The sequence below is a fragment of the Sciurus vulgaris genome (genome assembly GCF_902686455.1).
Source record: "Sciurus vulgaris genome assembly, chromosome: 7".
Taxonomy (NCBI): domain Eukaryota; kingdom Metazoa; phylum Chordata; class Mammalia; order Rodentia; family Sciuridae; genus Sciurus; species Sciurus vulgaris.
In genome coordinates, this window is record NC_136467.1 from 47,109,639 (window position 1) to 47,129,643 (window position 20,005).

At 36.4% G+C, this 20,005-nt stretch overlaps 1 protein-coding gene across 2 annotated transcripts in view; it reads right to left on the reverse strand.

Annotated features, from left to right (window-relative positions):
* The window catches only part of SLC35F1 (solute carrier family 35 member F1), a 377,466-nt gene that overhangs the window by 67,597 nt on the left and 289,864 nt on the right, over nt 1-20,005 (reverse strand). For both annotated transcript variants that reach the window (XM_079149022.1, XM_079149023.1), the window contains one exon: nt 5,844-5,971. In XM_079149022.1, the coding sequence (XP_079005148.1) occupies nt 5,844-5,971 (128 nt within the window). The remainder of the gene's footprint in view (nt 1-5,843; nt 5,972-20,005) is intronic.

Here is a 20,005-nt window from a genome sequence, read left to right on the forward strand (position 1 = left end):
TGCACTTGTTTCCTCATTCTCCTTGATCAGCCACATGACCTTGGTCAGAGCCTCATCCTTGCCATGGTCTATCTCACCAAAGGCCTTGATCATGTTGTCCTCTTTGCTGGATCTCTTCCCCCACATTTGATCTTCTAGTTTGTATTTAGCTCTTAGATTTACTATTGGTTTTCAGGAAAATCTTCCCCAATCTTCCAGTTTCAATCTGGATGTTTTGACAAACATTCCAATAAAACAGTGTTGATTCCCTTCAGAATGTTTGCCTTTGATTATTATATATTCATTCCTTCCCTCCTTGACTGAAGCTCTATAAGAATATGAACAGTTCATACTTTCGCTCACAAGCAAGTTCATCACAAAATACAATGTCTTGAACACAGTATTCAGTAATTAATTTTTAAGTGACTGTATGAATTGAATAGGAATAATTGTTCTTCAGACACAGTCCTTGGGTTTTTGTCTCAGTCTTCAGTCTTGCCATTGATTTCATGTCCAAGGTTAAATCTACATTTTATCCTCTCCACATTTTATCCAATCTTACAGACCCATCTAAATGGGCACTTTCTTGACTTTGCAAATAACCATCATCTCTGCCTCCTTTGAAAAATCATAGTACTGGGACATCTGTTCCTTGCTTTACTGGATATTACTATCATTTAACTTATACTCCTTTTCCCCTTTAGCAGTCTGGAGGGCAAGTCTAATTCATTTCTCTTTATATCATCTGTAGTAAGTAGTGCATTTTTCAGATGCTTGATATATGTATTTTGTTTATTGATTAATATGAGTAAAACACATTCTGTAATCAATTGATATTTTTAGAAATAAGGGATGATCATAATAGGTCCTTGTTAGTTTCACCAATTTGCAATGAGTAAACAGAATTAAATTATTAAACAGCAGTGCCAACATGGTTCCCAGAGCAAATGTCCTCTGTTCTGACCATTTATTATTAGGTAACAGATTTATTTATTATAATTGGCAAAATGGTTCTGTAATCACTAGATTCAACTTGCCATTTTACTTTCCCTTCTTCCTTGATCAGAAATTATAATGAAGACCAATTCTGTATCATTGGAATTTTAATTTTTCTGTTTGACTATTGAGTTAAAATAAACATTTTCTAGAATGAGATATTCAACAGGTTGTCTTAAAGCTTATTTAAGAAGGGTAGCAGGCTGAGCCAGGTGATGGTGCACACCTGTAATTCCAGCTACTTAGGAGGCTGAGGCTGGAGGATTGAAAGTTGGAGAACAGTCTGGGTAACTTATGGAGATACTGTCTCAATATTAAAAAAAAAAAAAAAAATGAAAGGACTGGGGATGTAGCTAGTAGAGCACATGCCTAGCATACACAAGGCCCTAAAATCAATCCCCCAGCATATGTGAGCACAGATGCGCATGTGCATACCTACACACTCATGCATTAGGATTAGTGGTAGTATGCAATGTGAATTGAATTAAATACCCGATGCTCAAGGAACCTATGCTGGGAATAATTTGTCACAGTTCCTACACAGAAAAACTTGAAAAAAAATTTTGGAAAAAAACAGTTGGTTGTAATTTTTCAACAGAGAAAAAGAAAAGGAAAAGAGGAAAGAAAGAGGATAAAGGAAAAAAGATATCAAATATATTTCAAAAGTAGGAAACCACTCCTCATTTTCCCCTAGGTCCATTTCTAATTTTTGATTCTAGGCTAATGGGCCATGTTCCACCATGAAGCCAAATTCCACTCTTCTCATATATCTGTACCTGCATATATATTAAAGGAACCTCTAAATTTAGGTAAAGGACTGATGGGAATTTCTGTGCTCCCAAACACTAGAAATCAATGCAATTTAATTAACCTCCAACACATTTATTATCTAGTATGTGCTGGCTTTTCTACTATGTACTAGAGATTCAGAGGTGAACAAGAAATTGTATTTGTTGTAAAAGAGCGCACAGTTTGGTGGAGCAGATGGGAAAACGTAAGCATCATTCTTAGGTAAGGGACTGGAAATAGATCTAAAAAACTAAACCTCATGGGAGCACAGAAAAGAGAGAAACTTGTTCTTATTGTGGGGTTTTTGGAAGTGAGGTAGGAGCTAAACTGGATATAGGGACATTGTAGTTGGTCCTCCTGCATCTATCTACCTCACACTTTCCTCAGTTGGTGACAGACAGGTGACTGGCTGGAGCCATGATTTGGATATGAGGTATCCCCCCAAATCGTGTTAATTCAGGAATGCCCAGAGGTAAAATGGATTGTAAGAGCTGTAACCTAATCAGTCCATCCTAGTTTGAATGGACTGGGTGGTAACTGCAGGCAGGTGGGGCATAGGTGGAAGAAAGGAGTAATGGGGGCATGCCATGGAAGGGTTCGTCTTCCCTGTGACCCCTTCCTGGTTTCCCTCTCTGCTTCCCTGAGCTATGAGGTAAGCATTGCTCCTCCATTATGTCTTTTCAGCATGATGCTCTGCCTTACCCTAGACCCATGGTAATGGAGTTAGCCAACCATGGACTAGTTAGCCAACTTCTGAAACTGTGAGCCAAAATAAATTGTTCCACCTTGAAGTTGCTCTTGTCAGGTGTTTTGGTCACAGAGAGGAAAAGCTAAACTAACAGATGAGACTGATCCCATTCTGACTCTGGGACTGGGTAGGATTCTACAAAAAAATTTCAGTAGTACTCGGATCAAGAAATATTTGTCTAAGCTAATGGGAGAAATCTTGCCCTGTATTGGTTCAAGTAATCCAGGTTTAAGTCAACTAGCTCACAGCAATACCCTGGGCATTAGTGTGGTCCAATCAGAACAGAGCTCTGGATTTCTAATTAACAGCTGCGGGCAGACATATTTTCTCTCTCTCCATGTTTAAAAAGGAAGAAGCATGGAGCCCCAATTTATGATGGCAGCTGCCATGAGAAGGTCCTGTTTTAGGACAAAGCCAGCAAAAAGGAAAGAAGAGGGGGAGGTGAGAAGAAACTGAGCATCTGATGACATCATTAAGACATCTGATCAGCTATCCTGAATACTGTCCTTTCTTTTACATGTTCCAGTTAGAAGAATCAATATATTTTCTTATTTTTAAAGATAGTTTCAACTGGGCTTTTATTTATGAGAAAGCATCCTGAATCGTACTCAGGGCCTTGAAATGAATAGGATTTCAATGGGTAGGACATGGAGGAGAGAGGGATAGTCCAGGTAATAGAAAAGACTTGATCAGAGGTCTCAGTGTGTGACAGCGGTGTTTATAGGACATCTGTCGTGGGAGAAAGCCTATTCTTACACCTTGTTTTTAACTGAAGCACAAGACAAAGGAAAAGAGAGGGAGAAAAAGAAAGCCAAAGACTCTTTTTCTAGTGGCAACTTTATATTACTAATTTTACTAAATACCTGATGTTGATGTATAAAGATATTTTTGTTTCCATGATTTTTTTCAGTATTCTACCATTGAAAATACATGAAAGGTTTTTAAAATTGAATTTATGGTAACTTTACCCATTTAATGAAACCCATTTCATTTATATACAATATGTAAATTATTATTGTAACTATGAGATATCTAAAAATGACATATCTTTTTCCATTTTAAAGATTTATTATTCGGAGACATAAATATGGGAACACCATAACTACCACTGTTAAAGAAAAGATATGTGCCTAATTATTCTCCCTTTGGAATCTGCAACTGTATTATGTATGTGTTTTCTTGGAATTCAGTGAGATATAAAAGAGAAAAAAAATCAAAAGTAGATAAAACAGTCATATGATGAGGTTAACCATATTTATATTTGATGTATTTATGTCTAAATGCTAATTTATGCATGATGCTGTACTAGGAAGATTTATAAATTATTCTATAAAAACACAGTCCTTGATTTCAAAATGTTTAAAATCTTACCAAAAGCATTGATGGTATATAGAGAAGAGAGGAAGTGAACATGTCCAAATATGTTTTAACCAAAGAAAACATTATATATATATTGTGTGTGTGGATTTTTAGGATTTTCTTTTCTATAGAGGAAAAGATGAAAAAGAAAAAAGTAGAAATACGAAGTTCAACTTCAGGGTGAGTAGGACCTTTAAAATTCAAGAAAAACAAGGTTCCAGAGAGAGAGAGAGAGAGAGAGAGAGAGAGAGAGAGAGAGAGAGAGAAGAGAGATCACACAAAGAAAGGGAGGGAGAGAAGAAAAAAGAACAGAACAGAAGGGCAGTGCTAAACACCAGACCACAGTGTTTCTGGGCCTTCATGATGCATCTGGATATTGCCTTGTACCTTCCAACATTGGTCCACAAGCTGAAGAATTATAAGGACTAAATTGAGAGGGCAGGCACAGGTTTTCCTTACTAGTTAGTTCACTTCTTGCCTCAGTGTGCATCTTCACTAGAAACTCATCCCATAAATTTTCTCAGAATACAAACTGCATAAGGAAATGTTCCTGGAAAAATGTCACCTTAACTACTTGTATTTTAGACCATCTGTTAGGGTTTGAATGTTTGTACCCTCCAAAATTCATTGATATTTAATTGCCATTACAAGAATATTAATAGGCAGGGCATTTAAGAGGTGATTAGGCCACAAGGGCTACACCCTGTGGGTGAGATTGGTTTGCCCCCTCCTACTCTCTCTTGTTCTTGCAACTTCCACCAAGGGATGATGCAACATGAAAGTCCTCATTAGATGCTGGACACTTGATATTGAATTTCCCAGCTTCCAGAACTGCAAGCCAATGAATTTCTGTTCATTATAGATTATACAGTTTCAAACATTTTGTTATAGCAGCAGAAACAGACTAAGTCATCATCTTTAAAGTTCATTTGGAAATCAGATGGTGGGAAAGTTAAAATTTAGCTTCCATAACTGTAAGTCAATAGAATTCTATTTATTATAAATTATCTAGTCTCAAGTATTCTGTGATAGTAGCAAAAATGAACTAAGACATTTTTGAAGCTCATTTAGAAATCAGATGGTAGGAAAATGAAATCTAGTTTAGATCACTTCTCATCCAATCTATATGGTCTTAATTTATTCAGGTGCTTTGTTTACTTATTTGTTTATATTTTATTGTTCCTAGACAATTAATAGGATGGCAAAAATTCTGTTGAAGTATCCAATCTAAACTTAATCTGTGAATGTTTTTTTTTTTTCCTGGAGTTTTGGAATTGCTGTGAGATTTATAATATTGCTGTATGAAGAAAAATAAAGTTGAAACAAATATAGTCAAATTTATCATTTACAGTGAGGAACATAAATGATGATTGTGAAAACTAGGTTAAATTTGCATTTCCTTGTATGTATGTGTGTGTGTGTGTACGTGTGTGTGTGTGTGTGTGTGTGTATGAAAAAGAGAAAGAGAGGGAAAGAGAAAGAAATGCAGTAACTACCTTCATGCCATTTTAGAAATTTTGTCCTTATCCCTTTAGGAAAAATCCTGTCCTTTCAGATTATAAATTCTACATATTAAAATGAGCTAAAATAAAAGATTATTAAGCAGCTTGATTATTTAATCAGAGTCTATTAACATTCTAAAAAGTTAGGTTGTGATAAAAATAGACATATTTTTATACTTAGTAATAATTCCCCTGCTGACACAAGATTAGTTGGCAGCATTCAAAGCCACAAATTATTTTCCTACATTGCCAATGATTATTGTGATGATTCAGAACAAGGAGGAAAAGTTCTGGATACTTGAATTAAGAAAAATTAATGACACATGAATGAAGCTCAAGTTAATTTCTATACAACCAACCTCCCTCCTGTTGGAAAATTTATGGGAGAGTATATAGGTTTCTGAGAGATTAAACTGAATATAAACTATAGAGGAAAATTAGGAAGTAGAGAAAAGAAGAGCCACTGGTACCTGGATGCTGGTCAGTGTCGTGTACTGGTAAGCCTTGACCACCAGGTAATTGGCTTCTAGGTCTATCAGTCCCAGGATCATATACTTCCACCATCGTCGTCGTAAAATTGCCAGAAGGTTTTCTTCTCCTGTGTTAGAAAGGGAAGTAAAATGGGTTAGGTTCTTGACACATAATAAACTGCATATTTAGAGTGCTAAAATATTGTAGCATTATTTATTTTCCCATAAACTTACCAAATATTTATACAAAAGAATCAATGTATCAAAGACTCACGTACATTTGCTTAGCAAATGGTAGATTTGGGCTCTTCAAGTTAGTTTCTGTGCCAGTGTAAGACTGAGCAAGTTATTAGCTCACCATGCAAACATTCTCCAGTGAAGATATGAAGGAAAAAGTGATTATATTACATGAAAATAAAAGGAAAACTGTACCAGAAAGACAACATAAACACACATATTCCAAACCATTCTAAATTACAAAATTCTGGTAAGATACAAATGAAAAGAGTGCAGCCTAATGAAAAAGTGGCTTGTTATGTGGCAATAGGTCTGTAGTAAGACTCTGAGATGCCATCGCAAGTGTTTTTTCAGCTTTGAACATTTGCACTCTAATGATGTGTGGGAGATGAGAGAGAGAGAGTTGTCTTGCACCCAGCACACTCGCATACAGTGTGGGTTAGTGGAGTGTTTTGAAATGATTGAATTAAGGAATTGAAAAAAAGCATTAAGTGCTATCTCTCTGAATCTGTCAAGATTACTTGTTCTGCAGTGAGTCACTTTCCTCTTGGCTTTGCACTTTGATCTATGGCTGGTGGGTGTGACTCCAAGTCATTTCTTCACAGCCATCTCCTTTTGTCAATACTCTTGAACAGCACTTCTGCCCCTCTTACTTGCCTAAACATCTAATAAATCAACACATACATCAGACTTTATTTTGTAAATCAGTGATTCTCAACCTGAAAGCATAGTTATATCATCTGGGAAGCTTTTTAAAAAATTCCAATGCCTCAGAAATCCAATTAGTCTTGAGTAGCAGCTGATGATCAAACTAGGACTTACAAATGGTTGATGTCCAACAACCATTCTCAGTGTGACTTGGGCTAGAAATTCCAAAGAAATAACAGTAGTAGAGACTCCTGAAACTAAAGAAATGACTTAACATTTAGCTCTAATGCTTTCTCTTGTCTCTGGGTCTTTCCTTGTGTTATTTCCTTTGCTTGGACTATTGCTCCTCCAGTCTCCAAATAGAGAATCAGTATACACATTTCCCAAGCTTTCCTTGATAATTTTACCAATTTACTCTGGGTTGGGATTCCCTCCTCTGTACCCCCATTAATACCCTTTGTTGATCCCATGTATAGAATTTATCTCTTATAATTACCTGTTTCCTTGTCTCTCTTATTCATTAGTTTATTAACAATTTGAAGAAAACATCATAATCTTGGTCCCTACTTTATCTTCTAGGACCCAACAGTGCATGACAAGTAGTCAATAAATAATATAGAATATATGAATAAATTTCATGTTAATAACCTCAGCAATGTTAAATTACATTAAAATTAAGATACTTAAAATATATCTACTGAGAACATTTGTGTTCCAGCCAATAAAAACTGTTTGCTAGTTAAATGTAGACAATAGACAAAATTAATTTGCTGAATATTTTACACATAACACATTGTACATAGGACATAAAATGGTCAATGGCATATTCAACCTCAAAGCTACAATTCAAAAGTCACATGTCATTGTTCCTGTTAATTTATATAATGAACAGAGAATTGCCAAATTCATAGCACATCAGCCACATGTCAATACACAACTCTGAAAAAAATGGGTTATAGTGGTACTGTTTATTTGCCAGTCAAGAACATATCCAAAGAATAGTTCATTACATGGATTGAATGGAATGATTAGTTGCCTTGCTGATCTACTAAAAAAAAAAAAAAAGTATGTAAAACAGAACATCCTAAATAAATGCTTCCATATTGTTTCATTTGAAGTACTTGGAATCATACAATGCACTTGCTTAGCAGAATTAGCCAGAAAGGTGAGAGAGTGCTTTAAGAATTTTTTATTTTAAATGCAACCCTTTTCAAAGGACTTCTTGGGCGCTGGGTGCAGTGGCATACACATGTAATCCCATCTACTTAGGAAGGTGACACAGTAAATCACAAGTGACACCTTGATGAGACCTTGCCCCAAAATAAAAAATAAAAAGGTCTAAGGATTTAGCTCAGTGGTAGAGAGCCACTGTATTCAACCATCAGTACCCTCTGCCACTCCCCCACAAACACCCCCTACACACAAAAGGACTGCTTAGAAATTTATTTAACAGACTCCCATTAACACTGATGTACAACCCAATGAGTACCCTTAGAGGCCCTGTGCTAAAGCCCTGTCCAAACATTATGAAATAGAACCGTCCATAGAAAACACCAGTATAATTGGTGATATGCTAATGTTTTGAAATTCCCAGCTTTTTATTACTAGAAAAAGTAATAAAAATTCATGAGTGGAAACTTTAGCTATGGATGGGCATTTTAAATGCATTGTTTATTATTTTTATTAGTAGTATGATTCAATATAAATAAGAAAACTAGAGAGTAAAGTAATACTTTACCCTCCACTTTGATTCAATAAATGGTAACATCTTGTGGTATTTATTTCAGTTTTTATTTTAGAAAGAACATATTACAGATGAAATTGACCCTCCCCACCCTGCCAGATTCCATTTCAGTCCATTATTCCTCAAATTACTGTATTGATACCATAGTGCATCCCTTATGTTCCTGCTTTTGTGACTGTTTTCTAAATATGTATGTATCCAAAGTAACATATAACTTTCTTTGGTGTGTTTTAAAACTTTACAAGAAAGTTGCCTGTATATATTATATATTTTTCAAGGTTTCTTTGTACCAGAAATTGTTCTAGAAATATATCCCTGTTGTTTCATACAGGTCTAATTTACTTATTTTAAATGATTATGCCATGATTTATCCCATCTTTCAGTTATAGAAATCTAAATTTTCCATAATTTTTTCTCTATCACAAATAATTCAGTAAAAAGATGTGTATTCTTGTACACGTGTATCCCTATAATTGGTATAGAGATTTTGTTTTTCTTCTTTTTAAAGATTATAGAATATGCAAAAAGTCACAAATGTGTTAGGGCTATTCTAATTTGAAGTAGCATACCATTCCAGCAATGATAACTACTTTAGTAACTGAGATCAGAAATAAAAATTATTGACAATCTTGATCATGTGATTCATATCTAATTTTATCAAGCATCAATGGATGATTCGTCAAATATGTTTTTAAGATTTTTCAGACACTGAAGTGATACTTCTGTGTCAGGCAGCAGTGTCTACATGCTTTACAAGTACTAACTTACCTAATCCTCTTAATAGTCCCATATGGTAGATACTGCTATCATCCCTATTTGCAGACAACAAGAGTAAGGTTTGAAGGAAAAAAGGAACCTACACAAAGTCACTTAGATGAACCAAGATATGAACTCTGACAACCTGGCCCCCGGCTTCACATTCATTAATGTTGAACTGAGTTTTGCTTCACTGATTCGTAATCATGGTATTGTCCTCACAAGTCAAGCATTTCTCATTAAAGGATCTTTCATGATCTGTAAGTCCAAACTCACTTGCAGGGTGTTCCCTCACTAACTCCATGGGATGCCCATCATACCAGAGTCTATAATGCATGGTGCCCTGGTTTTACCAGTGTCTACTATGCAACTGTGTGTCCTCCTCCCCTGAACAGGTGTGAGGATTAGGATGTATCCCAACACTATTGGTTCAGTATTTGATTTCTGTGCCTGATCTAAGTGTGAGATAGAATTTCCCTTGTAAAATATAAAATAAGGCTTTAAATCAATTTTATGGCTCAAAAGTCTAATTATAAGAGTGACTGTTATATGCCATCATACCTGCTACTGCCTCAGGCATGATTAGAATGGTCACATACAGGGTATGGTAAGGGCAGCAATGGTTAAAAAGTGCTGAGTGAAGAGGAAGATTTTGCACAAGGGTTGAAATATGGTCCACATGACTGGAAAACAACAAACGTCGATTCGTAGGATTCCTGTTCGCAAGCATCCCCAAATCCCAACCACGGTACTTCAGGACAACATCCTAGGTATATTCAGCTAAAGGAAAAAGAAGCTGCATTATGGCACACACCTGTAATCCTAGAGAATCAGGAGACTGAAGCAGGAGGATTGCAAGTTTGAGGCCGGTCTCAACAACTTAGCAAAATTTTAAAAATAAATTAAAACAAAGAGGAATGGGGAACAGCTCCGTGGTAGAGCACCTCTGGGTTAAATCTTCAGTACACAAACAGGACACACACAGACACAGACACACACACAAAGAAACTGTATTATTCACACGCACACACACACACACACACACACACACACACAAAGAGGCTGTATTATTTTGGAGACTATGCTTTTATGAAGGACTTTTCTGAGTGGTGGGTTCCTTCCAGGTGTTTTTACCCAAAAAAGAACTCAGCACACAGGGAGCAGAGGCCACAAGGAGTAGAGGTCATATCAGGAGAGAAGACCCTGCACCAGGGTGAGAACCTGACTTGAAGAGACACCTCCTTGGTTCACAATTTGAAGTCAAATGTTCCAGTACTAATTAGCAAATTTGAAAAATGACTTATAATAGAAATTTTACTTCTTTTTCCCCCCATACTGGGGATCTAACTCAAGGGTGCTCTATCACTGAACTACACCCCCAGCTCTTTTTAATTTTTGAGGCAGGGTCTGGTTTTATGTACTTTTAGAAGCTGAAATGTAGCATTAGGATTTAGAATTTAAAACAACTCTCTTTATTCAGAAAAGTGAACAAAATTAATTGCTAATTATATGGAAATGAAAATGTAAATTAGTCATGAAAAGGACTGCAACCATTTGCACTGCCTGTTGTTAACCTGAGGGTGAAGATGAAACACACACACAAAAAGATAATAGATAGTAAATTTTATTTCATCTTCTTTCATGTATTTTTCTTATTAGAGCCAGATCATGAGATTAGGAAAAACATAAAAGATAGCCCATTCATATCTGGGTTTCCCAGCAAACAGATCTGAGTGTGGCCATGGGCTGCCCCTGCTCTATGGTACTGATTAACTGGGTTAATGACTCTGAACCTCTATTCCCTTACTGTAAAAGGGGGATCATAACAACTATTTGTTATTATTGCAAACTAAAAGTAATATGAGTAATAAAAACATATAATGCAAAGTATGTGCACATGGCATCACAGTGATTGGTGGAGTCTTAAAATCTTTAAGACCTCAGGATGGGTCATTTCATGTTCTGTTTTCAGTAGGCCACAGGTGCTCAGATTCAACATTGTTTCTAGATGTGTCTGTGAGAGAACTTCTAGATGAGACTAGAATTTCAGTTGCAGGATTTGGTAAAGTGGATGGCTCTGCCCAATGTGGGCAGGCATGGTCCAAACTCTCGAGGACCTTAACAGAACAAAAGGCAGAGGAAGAAAGGATTAATGCCTGCCTAGCTGCCTGCCTGGGCTGGGACATCTCATCTCATCTTCTCTTGCCCTCACGAACTGGATTTGTACCACCAACTCCTCTGATTCTTAGGCCTTTGGACTCAGACTAAAAAACATCTCACCAACCTCCCTGGGTCTGCAGCTTGCAGAGGGCAGACTGTAGGATTTCTTGGCCTCCATAATCATATGATGCAATCCTCATAAGTCCACCTACCCACCTATCTACCTACTCTATTGAATATGTTCCTCTGGATAGTCCTGATCAATACAATCCTTGGCCAGGTCCTCAACACATGCTAGTTTATCATGTGTGATAAATATTGCATGGCAGAAGCTCAGGAAAATTAATTCTGATTACTCAGTAGGGCACTGGCCACAAATCTTACCCTGGTAAATTGTACTGGATTATATTTAAGCCAGCATGTGACATCCATCCAGACTATAGGCAGGTTGAAGGCTTTGTACTTGATGTCTCTCCACTGAACTAGACTCTTGTCTTAAACCTCTGGATCTTATCACAAGATCTGAAAGTGGAGGACTTGAAAGTGCATCTCTTCTCCCAGAGACCCACACTAGAACTGGTCTTGTTGCTTGGGACCTTGCACCACACACACTGATGGGCAAGATAAGAAGAAACCATACAGAAAAGCTGAAAAGCAGCCAGGAGAAGGAGAGACCTGGCCTCCTTCTAGTCCCTTAAGACCAGTTGAAATGTTGGCTCCATGTAAAGCCTTCCAAAATTCTCTGCTTCCCCTTCCCAGTCTCCCTCGGCACTGTTTTCCCCCAGCATCCTGTATTTCCTAGCATAGTGATTGACACAAATTAGTTGCACAATATGATGTTGTTATTAAGGTAAGATAACTGAATAAGACCTTTAAAATCTGCTCAATCATCGGGCTGTTTTCAAGAAATGCCTAGGATAAATTTAGAAAAATATCTAAAAGAGATTAAAATGAATCATAACTGCATAAGATTTTGCTTTAAGCTGGATATTAGAGAAAAAACATACATGCATAGATATGACATACAGGACAGATTTCTTACCAATTATTAATTTTATCTCTTTTAAAGTTATATTTTTGGCATTGATAATTAAAATATTCTGACTCTAATTATGAATTAAATCTTTTGCTTCTTCTGAGGTAAATATTTCAGCATATGTAACAGTTTTTTTACATGAATTGAATCACTTAAACTGAGAAACTTTTTTCCTGGATTTTTTTTTTTTCAGCTGTTCTTTTATGAAACTCAAATACATGATTTTATGTAGCACATTTACATTCTATACTCTTCTAAAATGTCTAAAATTCCTGTGGTCCTGATGTGTCCTAGGAGAGAAAATACAAATACTTACATTTTCTTCATTATATTAATATGAAAATTAATAGTTTTGTCCAGATATTCTCACAAAGTCAGTTAAAACAAACAACTTTTCATGATGTATAAAATTTCACAAAAACTGCTTGCCAACTTCGTTGGCCAACACCTGTGTGTTACAGGTTGCTCTTGCCCTCTTATTTTATTTCTTTAAATTTATTTTTATTGTAAACAAATGGGATACATCTTGTTTCTCTATTTGTACATGAAGTAGAGGCATACCATTTGTGTAATCACACATTTACCTAAGGTAATAGTTTTTGATTCATTCTGTTATTTTTTTCCTTCCCCCTCACCCCCTCCCACCCCTCTTTTCCCTCTATACAGTCCCTCCTTCCTCCATTCTTGCCCGCCTCCCACCCCCCATTATGTGTCATCATCTGCTTATCAGCGAGATCATTCATCCTTTGGGTTTTTGAGATTGGCTTATCTCACTTAACATGATATTCTCCAATTTCATCCATTTGCCTGCAAATGCCATAATTTTATTATTTTTTTATGGCTGATTAATATTCCATTGTGTGTGTATATATATCACAGTTTCTTTATCCATTCATCAATTGAAGGACATCTAGGTTGGTTCCACAATCTGGCTATTGTGAATTGAGCAGCTATGAACACTGTTGTGGCTGTATTTCCGTAGTATGCTGATTTTAAGCCCTTTGGGTATGGGCCAAGGAGTGGGATAGCTGGGTCAAATGGTGGTTCCATTCCAAGTTTTCTAAGGAATCTCCACACTGCTTTCCAGAGTGGCTGCACTAATTTGCAGTCCCACCAGCAATGTATGAGTGTACCTTTCTCCCCACATTCTCGCCAACACCTGTTGTTATTTGTATTCTTGATAATCGCCATTCTAATTGGGGTGAGATGGAATCTTAGGGTGGTTTTGATTTGCATTTCTCTTATTACTAAAGATGGTGAACATTTTTTCATATGTTTGTTGATTGCTTGTAGATCTTCTTCTGTGAAGTGTCTGTTCATATTCTTAGCCCATTTGTTGATTGGATTATTTGTATTCTTGGTGTAGAGTTTTTTGAGTTCTTTATATATTCTGGAAATTAGTGCTCTATCTGAAGTATAAGTGGCAAAGATTTTCTTCCACTCTGTAGGCTCTCTCTTCACATTACTGATAGTTTCCTTTGCTGAGAAAAAGCTTTTTAGTTTGAATCTATCCCAGTTGTTGATTCTTGCTTTTATTTCTTGTGCTATGGGAATCCTGTTAAGGAAGTCTGCTCCTAAGCCGACATGTTGAAGGTTTGGACCTACTTTTTCTTCTATAAGATGCAGGATCTCTGGTCTGATTCCAAAGTCCTTGATTCATTTCGAGTTGAGTTTTATGCAGGGTGAGAGATAGGGGTTTAGTTTCATTCTGTTGCATATGGATTTCCAGTTTTCCCAGCACCATTTGTTGAAGAGGCTATCTTTTCTCCATTGCATATTTTTGGCACCTTTGTCTAGTATGAGAAAATTGTATTTATTTGGGTTTGTGTCTGTGTCCTTTATTCTGTATTTTTAATTGGTGCTTTATACATATAAATAAAAGTGAAATTCATTGTGGTATATTTATATATGCACATAGTGTGATTTTGTCAAATTGATTCTGAATTTCCTCCCCCTTTCCTGTCCTTCCTCTCTCCCTCTCGATTTTCTTTTTCTACTCCTCTGATTTTCCCTATATCTTTGTAATATCCTATCTCATCTCCCTTCTTATTTCCCTTATTTTGCTCTAGCTTTCACATATGAGAGAAAATATTCAACCTTTGACTTTCTGAGTCTGGCTTATTGCACTTAACATGATATTCTCCATTTCCATCCATTTACTGGCAAATGTCATTTCATTTTTCTTTATGGTTGAGTAAAACTCCATTGTGTACACAAACTACATTTTCTTAATCCATTAATCTATTGATGGGCATCTAGGCTGATCTCATAAGATAGCTATTGTGAACTGTGCTGCTATAAATATCGGAGTGGCTTTATTGCTGATGTCTGCTGATTTTAGTTCTTTTGGATAAATACCAAGGAGTGATATAGCTGATTCATATATTGGTTCCACTTCTAGTTTTTTGAGGAAACTCGATACTACTTTCCAGTCACACCAAAGTCCCATCATCAATGTAAGAGTGTACCTTTTTCCCAAAATCCTGTCCAGTATTTATTATTATTTGTATTCTTGATAACTGCCATTCTGACTGGAGTGAGATGAAATCTTAAAATAGTTTTAATTTGCATTTCTCTGCTAGAAATATTGAACTTTTTAAATATATATTTATTGGCCATTTGTGTTTCTTCTTCTGAGAAATATCTGTTAAGTTCTTTAGTCCATTTATTATTCAGGATTTTTTTTTTTGAGTTCTTTGTATATTCTAGATATCAATCCCGTCAGAGGTTGGTTTACCTATTAAAGAAGTTTGCGCATGAGATCTAGAAACTACCCTAAACCTAGAATTTTAAAACTGGGTATATAGTTCCAAGCATCTATTTTGTATTCCTGGAAAAACACCCTATAAAAGTAAAACTGCTTGAATGGCTAAACACCGTCAATTATCTATAACTGAAGAGGAACCTTCAAATCTTAAAAATGTTGTTGTTACACGTTGAAACATAAACCAACACATCTGTCCCATATTTATATATTTCTTCATAAATGTCATCTAATTCTTCAAATTTAACCCATTAAAAACTAAGCACATATTTAGATCCCTGTCCAGTTTGTACCTCCTGCTAAGCAACTCCCCTTCAGGGTCATTTTAACTTTGCTTCATCTTTTGCGGTTCCGTATATATGCAGATTCTTTCTGTGAAATGTCATCCTAAGATTCTCTTCCTTTTGATTTGGGAAGTGAGTCTACCAGGTTGGGTCTTTACCTCAAGGCAGCCAAGGTGCCTAACTCCAAAAAGCAGCCCTCTAAAAAAATCAGTAAGAATGGTGTCCTATGGAGTCAGGTATCATGGGCAGCCAAACCTTGCCTTTGGCAGTGCAGCATGGGCAACAGCCCTAAAGCCATCAGCAGTGGGCTCTTACCTAGGCTTCCCTAGGCTTTTCTCACTTCATTGGTGATATGAAGCAGACCTGCCTCCTTGAGTTTTGTGAAGATCAGAGATATTTGTAAACTGCTTAACAAGTAGCCCTTATCATTAGCATCTTGATTTTTATCATAGCTGCATTTCCCTTTATGGTAAGATTCCTACATAAGGTAGCTATGTAGATAGCTGTGTAGTAAAGAACGTAGCCTCATCCCCACAAAAGTCTGGGTTTTGTCCTTGGCTAACAACTGAGTTAGGGTTGGGGCTGGCCATATCAGAAGACCAGCAGTATGATTTAAAGTGGGGGTTTGGGGTTTTGCCTAGAGAGACTTACAACTGGAGACTGAGCTCAGTCAGGTGGACAAGGTCCTAGATAAAGGAACCCCAATTAAAAACTCTTAAAGGTTTTGATGAGTTTCTATAATTGGCAATAATCTGTGCATATTATCATATATTAATGCTGGGAAAGTAATACCTCCTGACCCCACAGAGGTCATAAATAAACTCTGTGCATAGTACATGTCCTGGACTCTGCTTTATGAACTTTTTCCTCAGGCTGTTTTCAATCTGCACCTTTTCCTTATAAGAATCATGGCCATAAGTATAATAGCCTTCAGTGAGTTTTGTGAATTCTTGCGAATTACTCAACCTCAGGGTAGTTTTAAGAGCTTCCCTACCCAAAACTTGCAATTGATATCATAAGGGAAGGTGGTCTTGTGGAACTCTGGTCCTCTAAATTTTCTTAGTTGACCTAAATACTCAAAGTTGTTGTGAGAGGTGGAGGTAGTGTCGGGATTGTTCCCCTACATCTTGCAATAACTTTTCCTCAAACAGATATTTTTTTTCCCTCTTTTGCTCAAGAACTTGAATGTATACAAGATGTATATCCCAGTATAACCAGACCCTAGAAACCTACAGGCCTAGACTCAAAACAATCACACACCCACACCCACACGCAACTAATTTCCTTTCCAGGTTATTTCAAACAATGTTTGCTATCTAGAAAGAGAGTCAACATTCTGCACTTTGTCTTTAAAATTCCTATCATTATGAAGATATCACTTACAACAGGAAATGCTGCTCACTAGCTCAAAATAGTTAATGATAGATTGACTGAGGATTGGGGGTAGATGCTCTGATTTTAAATTATCCAAAGCAATCATAATAAAACTATGCATTAATATAAACCTCTCTACTTTCCTGGGGTAAGCCTGCTGAGAGGAAAATGTATTTGTCCTTTTTAATGACAAGACTATTTTCCTTTTCTTCATCCCATTTTGTGAAAAGTGACCCTATTTGCCTTCTGGAACTATCCTGTAATTGGCTTTGATGCCTCCCGACATTAGCAGATGAATCTGTCAGTTTTGTGGATTTTGTTTTGAACAAAGAGCTATGTAGCAGCTAATGACATGTGATGTAAGGGGAAGAGGCCAAAACAGGCTTGCCTCCGGACACCTGCCACTTGCTGAGTATATTCAAAAGACAATGTGACAGAAGGTGCCAGCCTGAACTCTTGAGGGCTGACCTTGGGCTCTGACATGAGAGCATCTGTCATGATGGACACATAGGTTAGACCCAACATGGGAAATTAGCAGGATGGAGTGTCGACTGGCCAGATGCCTGGTAAAGCGGGAAGCTGGCTGGCCTGTTTTCCCACCAACCCTCCCATCTCAAATGCCAAGTAGAGATCCACCAAGGCTACTTCTGTTAACCGTCATCTATTTTCCACTGAACACCATTTGTCAGCCAGTAGTATCATACATTCATTCTCTCATTCAGCTGGTGCCCCAAACTCCAGGTTAAAAGCATGGAGCCAGAAAGACCCATGTGAAAACACAGACTGCCTTGTGTCACCTCAGTACGGTTTGCTCTTTTATAGATTAAGGCACTTGAATATGTTGCTGTAAGGATTAAGTGGAAAAAATGTATATACTTGGTAAATGACAGCTTAGTTATTAAGAGTCCTATGAGGAAGGTATTTTCCATATCATGAAAATGGATTTAGAAGTTAAGTAATTTTTCCAAGGTCTGTTCTATTATTATAAGAATTCACTACTTTTTATTTACATGGTACATTTAATAAAACAAATCAGAAACATTTTTATTTAAATCTTTTGAAAATTAAATTCAGAAGAAAAGAGGTATTTTGTGAGCAATGCAATAATAGTGTGCAAAACTTCTATACACCCACACATATACACACACACACACATATATATACACACATGTATTTGTTTTGAACAAAGGGCTATGTAGCAGCTACATATATGTGTTTAAAACTTCCAACTGAAAATATTGACTAATGCATTTATAGCATTAAAAATTTCTATTACATCAACCTAGTGGCAGTGAGCACCATAACATTCAGATTATCATCTTAAAATACATTTCCCACTAAAATATATTTTCTATTAAAAGAAACAACAGTCTTTAGAGAAATGGTCAATTACAAATTTGGGCCAGGAAATGTAATATACAAGTTGAGCCTGGAACATCTTGTCATACAAAAGAAGAAACTAAGTGTTGTATACTACTAGTGTTGTATCAAAAGAACTCAACAACCAACTTGAAGAAGCTTTCAGATGAAAACAACAGAAACACATAGAACTACATGAAATACGTTTAACTTCATGAGTTCATAATGAATTTTAAAATAGCAACCACAACAATTACCCTTGAACGAACATTAAAAAATGAAACAAAACAGAAACAAAATAAAAAAAAAAAACTGGTCACCATTGGAAGATGTTGGTAAGCCAAGTTATTATTTTGAAAATTAGAAAATAAAGGAGAAGAACAAGTACTCCCCTCCCCTGAGGACTCAATATGAAGTATCCCACTAAGTAAATGAATAATAAGTGAGAGATTTGTCTTTATGGTAGTATCATAGCCAATAAGTGAATAAAAATGACAGAATTAGAATGTCATCATTTTATACCTCCTAACAAATTAGTATATGTAATCCTTGAAGGTCATACTGCTAATATTACAAAGAGATAAACAACCAAGCACTGCTTTATGTGCTTTCTAATAGAAGTATAAGATTCCACCTTTACACGCACACAAACACACACACACACACACACACACACACCTACACCTAAATTTGATCAAGTCAGTACTAATTTAGGAAATAGAGGGGTCAAAGGAATATCTAAAAATACACTAGAAAGACTCAATCAGCAAGACTCAATCAGCAAAACTCAGATTGTGGGATATGCCATAACCTGGCTACTCAAAGTCTAGTCTGTTGAACGACAGCAACAGCATCAACTAAGATAGACTGACAGACCCGCTCAGACTTACTAACTTGGAATGTGCACTTTATCAGCTCCCCAGTGGGTTTGTGTGCATGACCATTTGAGAAGTATTGCTCATAATGGTGAAAATGATTATTTGTTCAACAAAAATCTGTAAAGTATGAGAAAATTGTATTTATTTGGGTTTGTGTCCGTGTCCTCTATTCTGTACCATTGATCTACCTGTCTATTTTGGTACCAATACCATGCCGTTTTTGTTACTATTGCTTTGTAATAGAGTCGAAGATCTGGTATGGGGATACCCCCGGCTTCGCTCTTTCTACTGAGGATTGTTTTAGCTATTCTGGGTTTCTTATTCTTCCAGATGAATTTCATAATTGCTTGCTCTATTTCTGTAAGGTACATCATTGGGATTTTAATTGGAATTGCATTGAATCTATATAGTACTTTTGGTAGTATGGCCATTTTGACAATATTAATTCTTCCTATCCATGAACATGGGAGATCTTTCCATCTTTTAAGGTTTTCTTTAATTTCTTTCTTTAGTGTTCTGTAGTTCTCATTGTAGAGGTCTTTCACCTCTTTTGTGAGATTGATTCCCAAGTATTTTATTTTTTTTTGATGCTATTGTGAATGGGGTAGTTTTCCTAATTTCTCTTTCTAAAGATTCATCACTTACGTATAAAAATGCACTAGACAAAGATGCCAAAAATATGCAATGGAGAAAAGATAGCCTCTTCAACAAATGGTGCTGGGAAAATTGGAAAACCATATGCAACAGAATGAAATTAAACCCCTATCTCTCACCCTGCACAAAACTCAACTCAAAATGGATCAAGGACCTTGGAATCAGACCAGAGACCCTGCATCTTATAGAAGAAAAAGTAGGTCCAAACCTTCAACTTGTTGGCTTAGGAGCAGACTTCCTTAACAGGACTCCCATAGCACAAGAAATA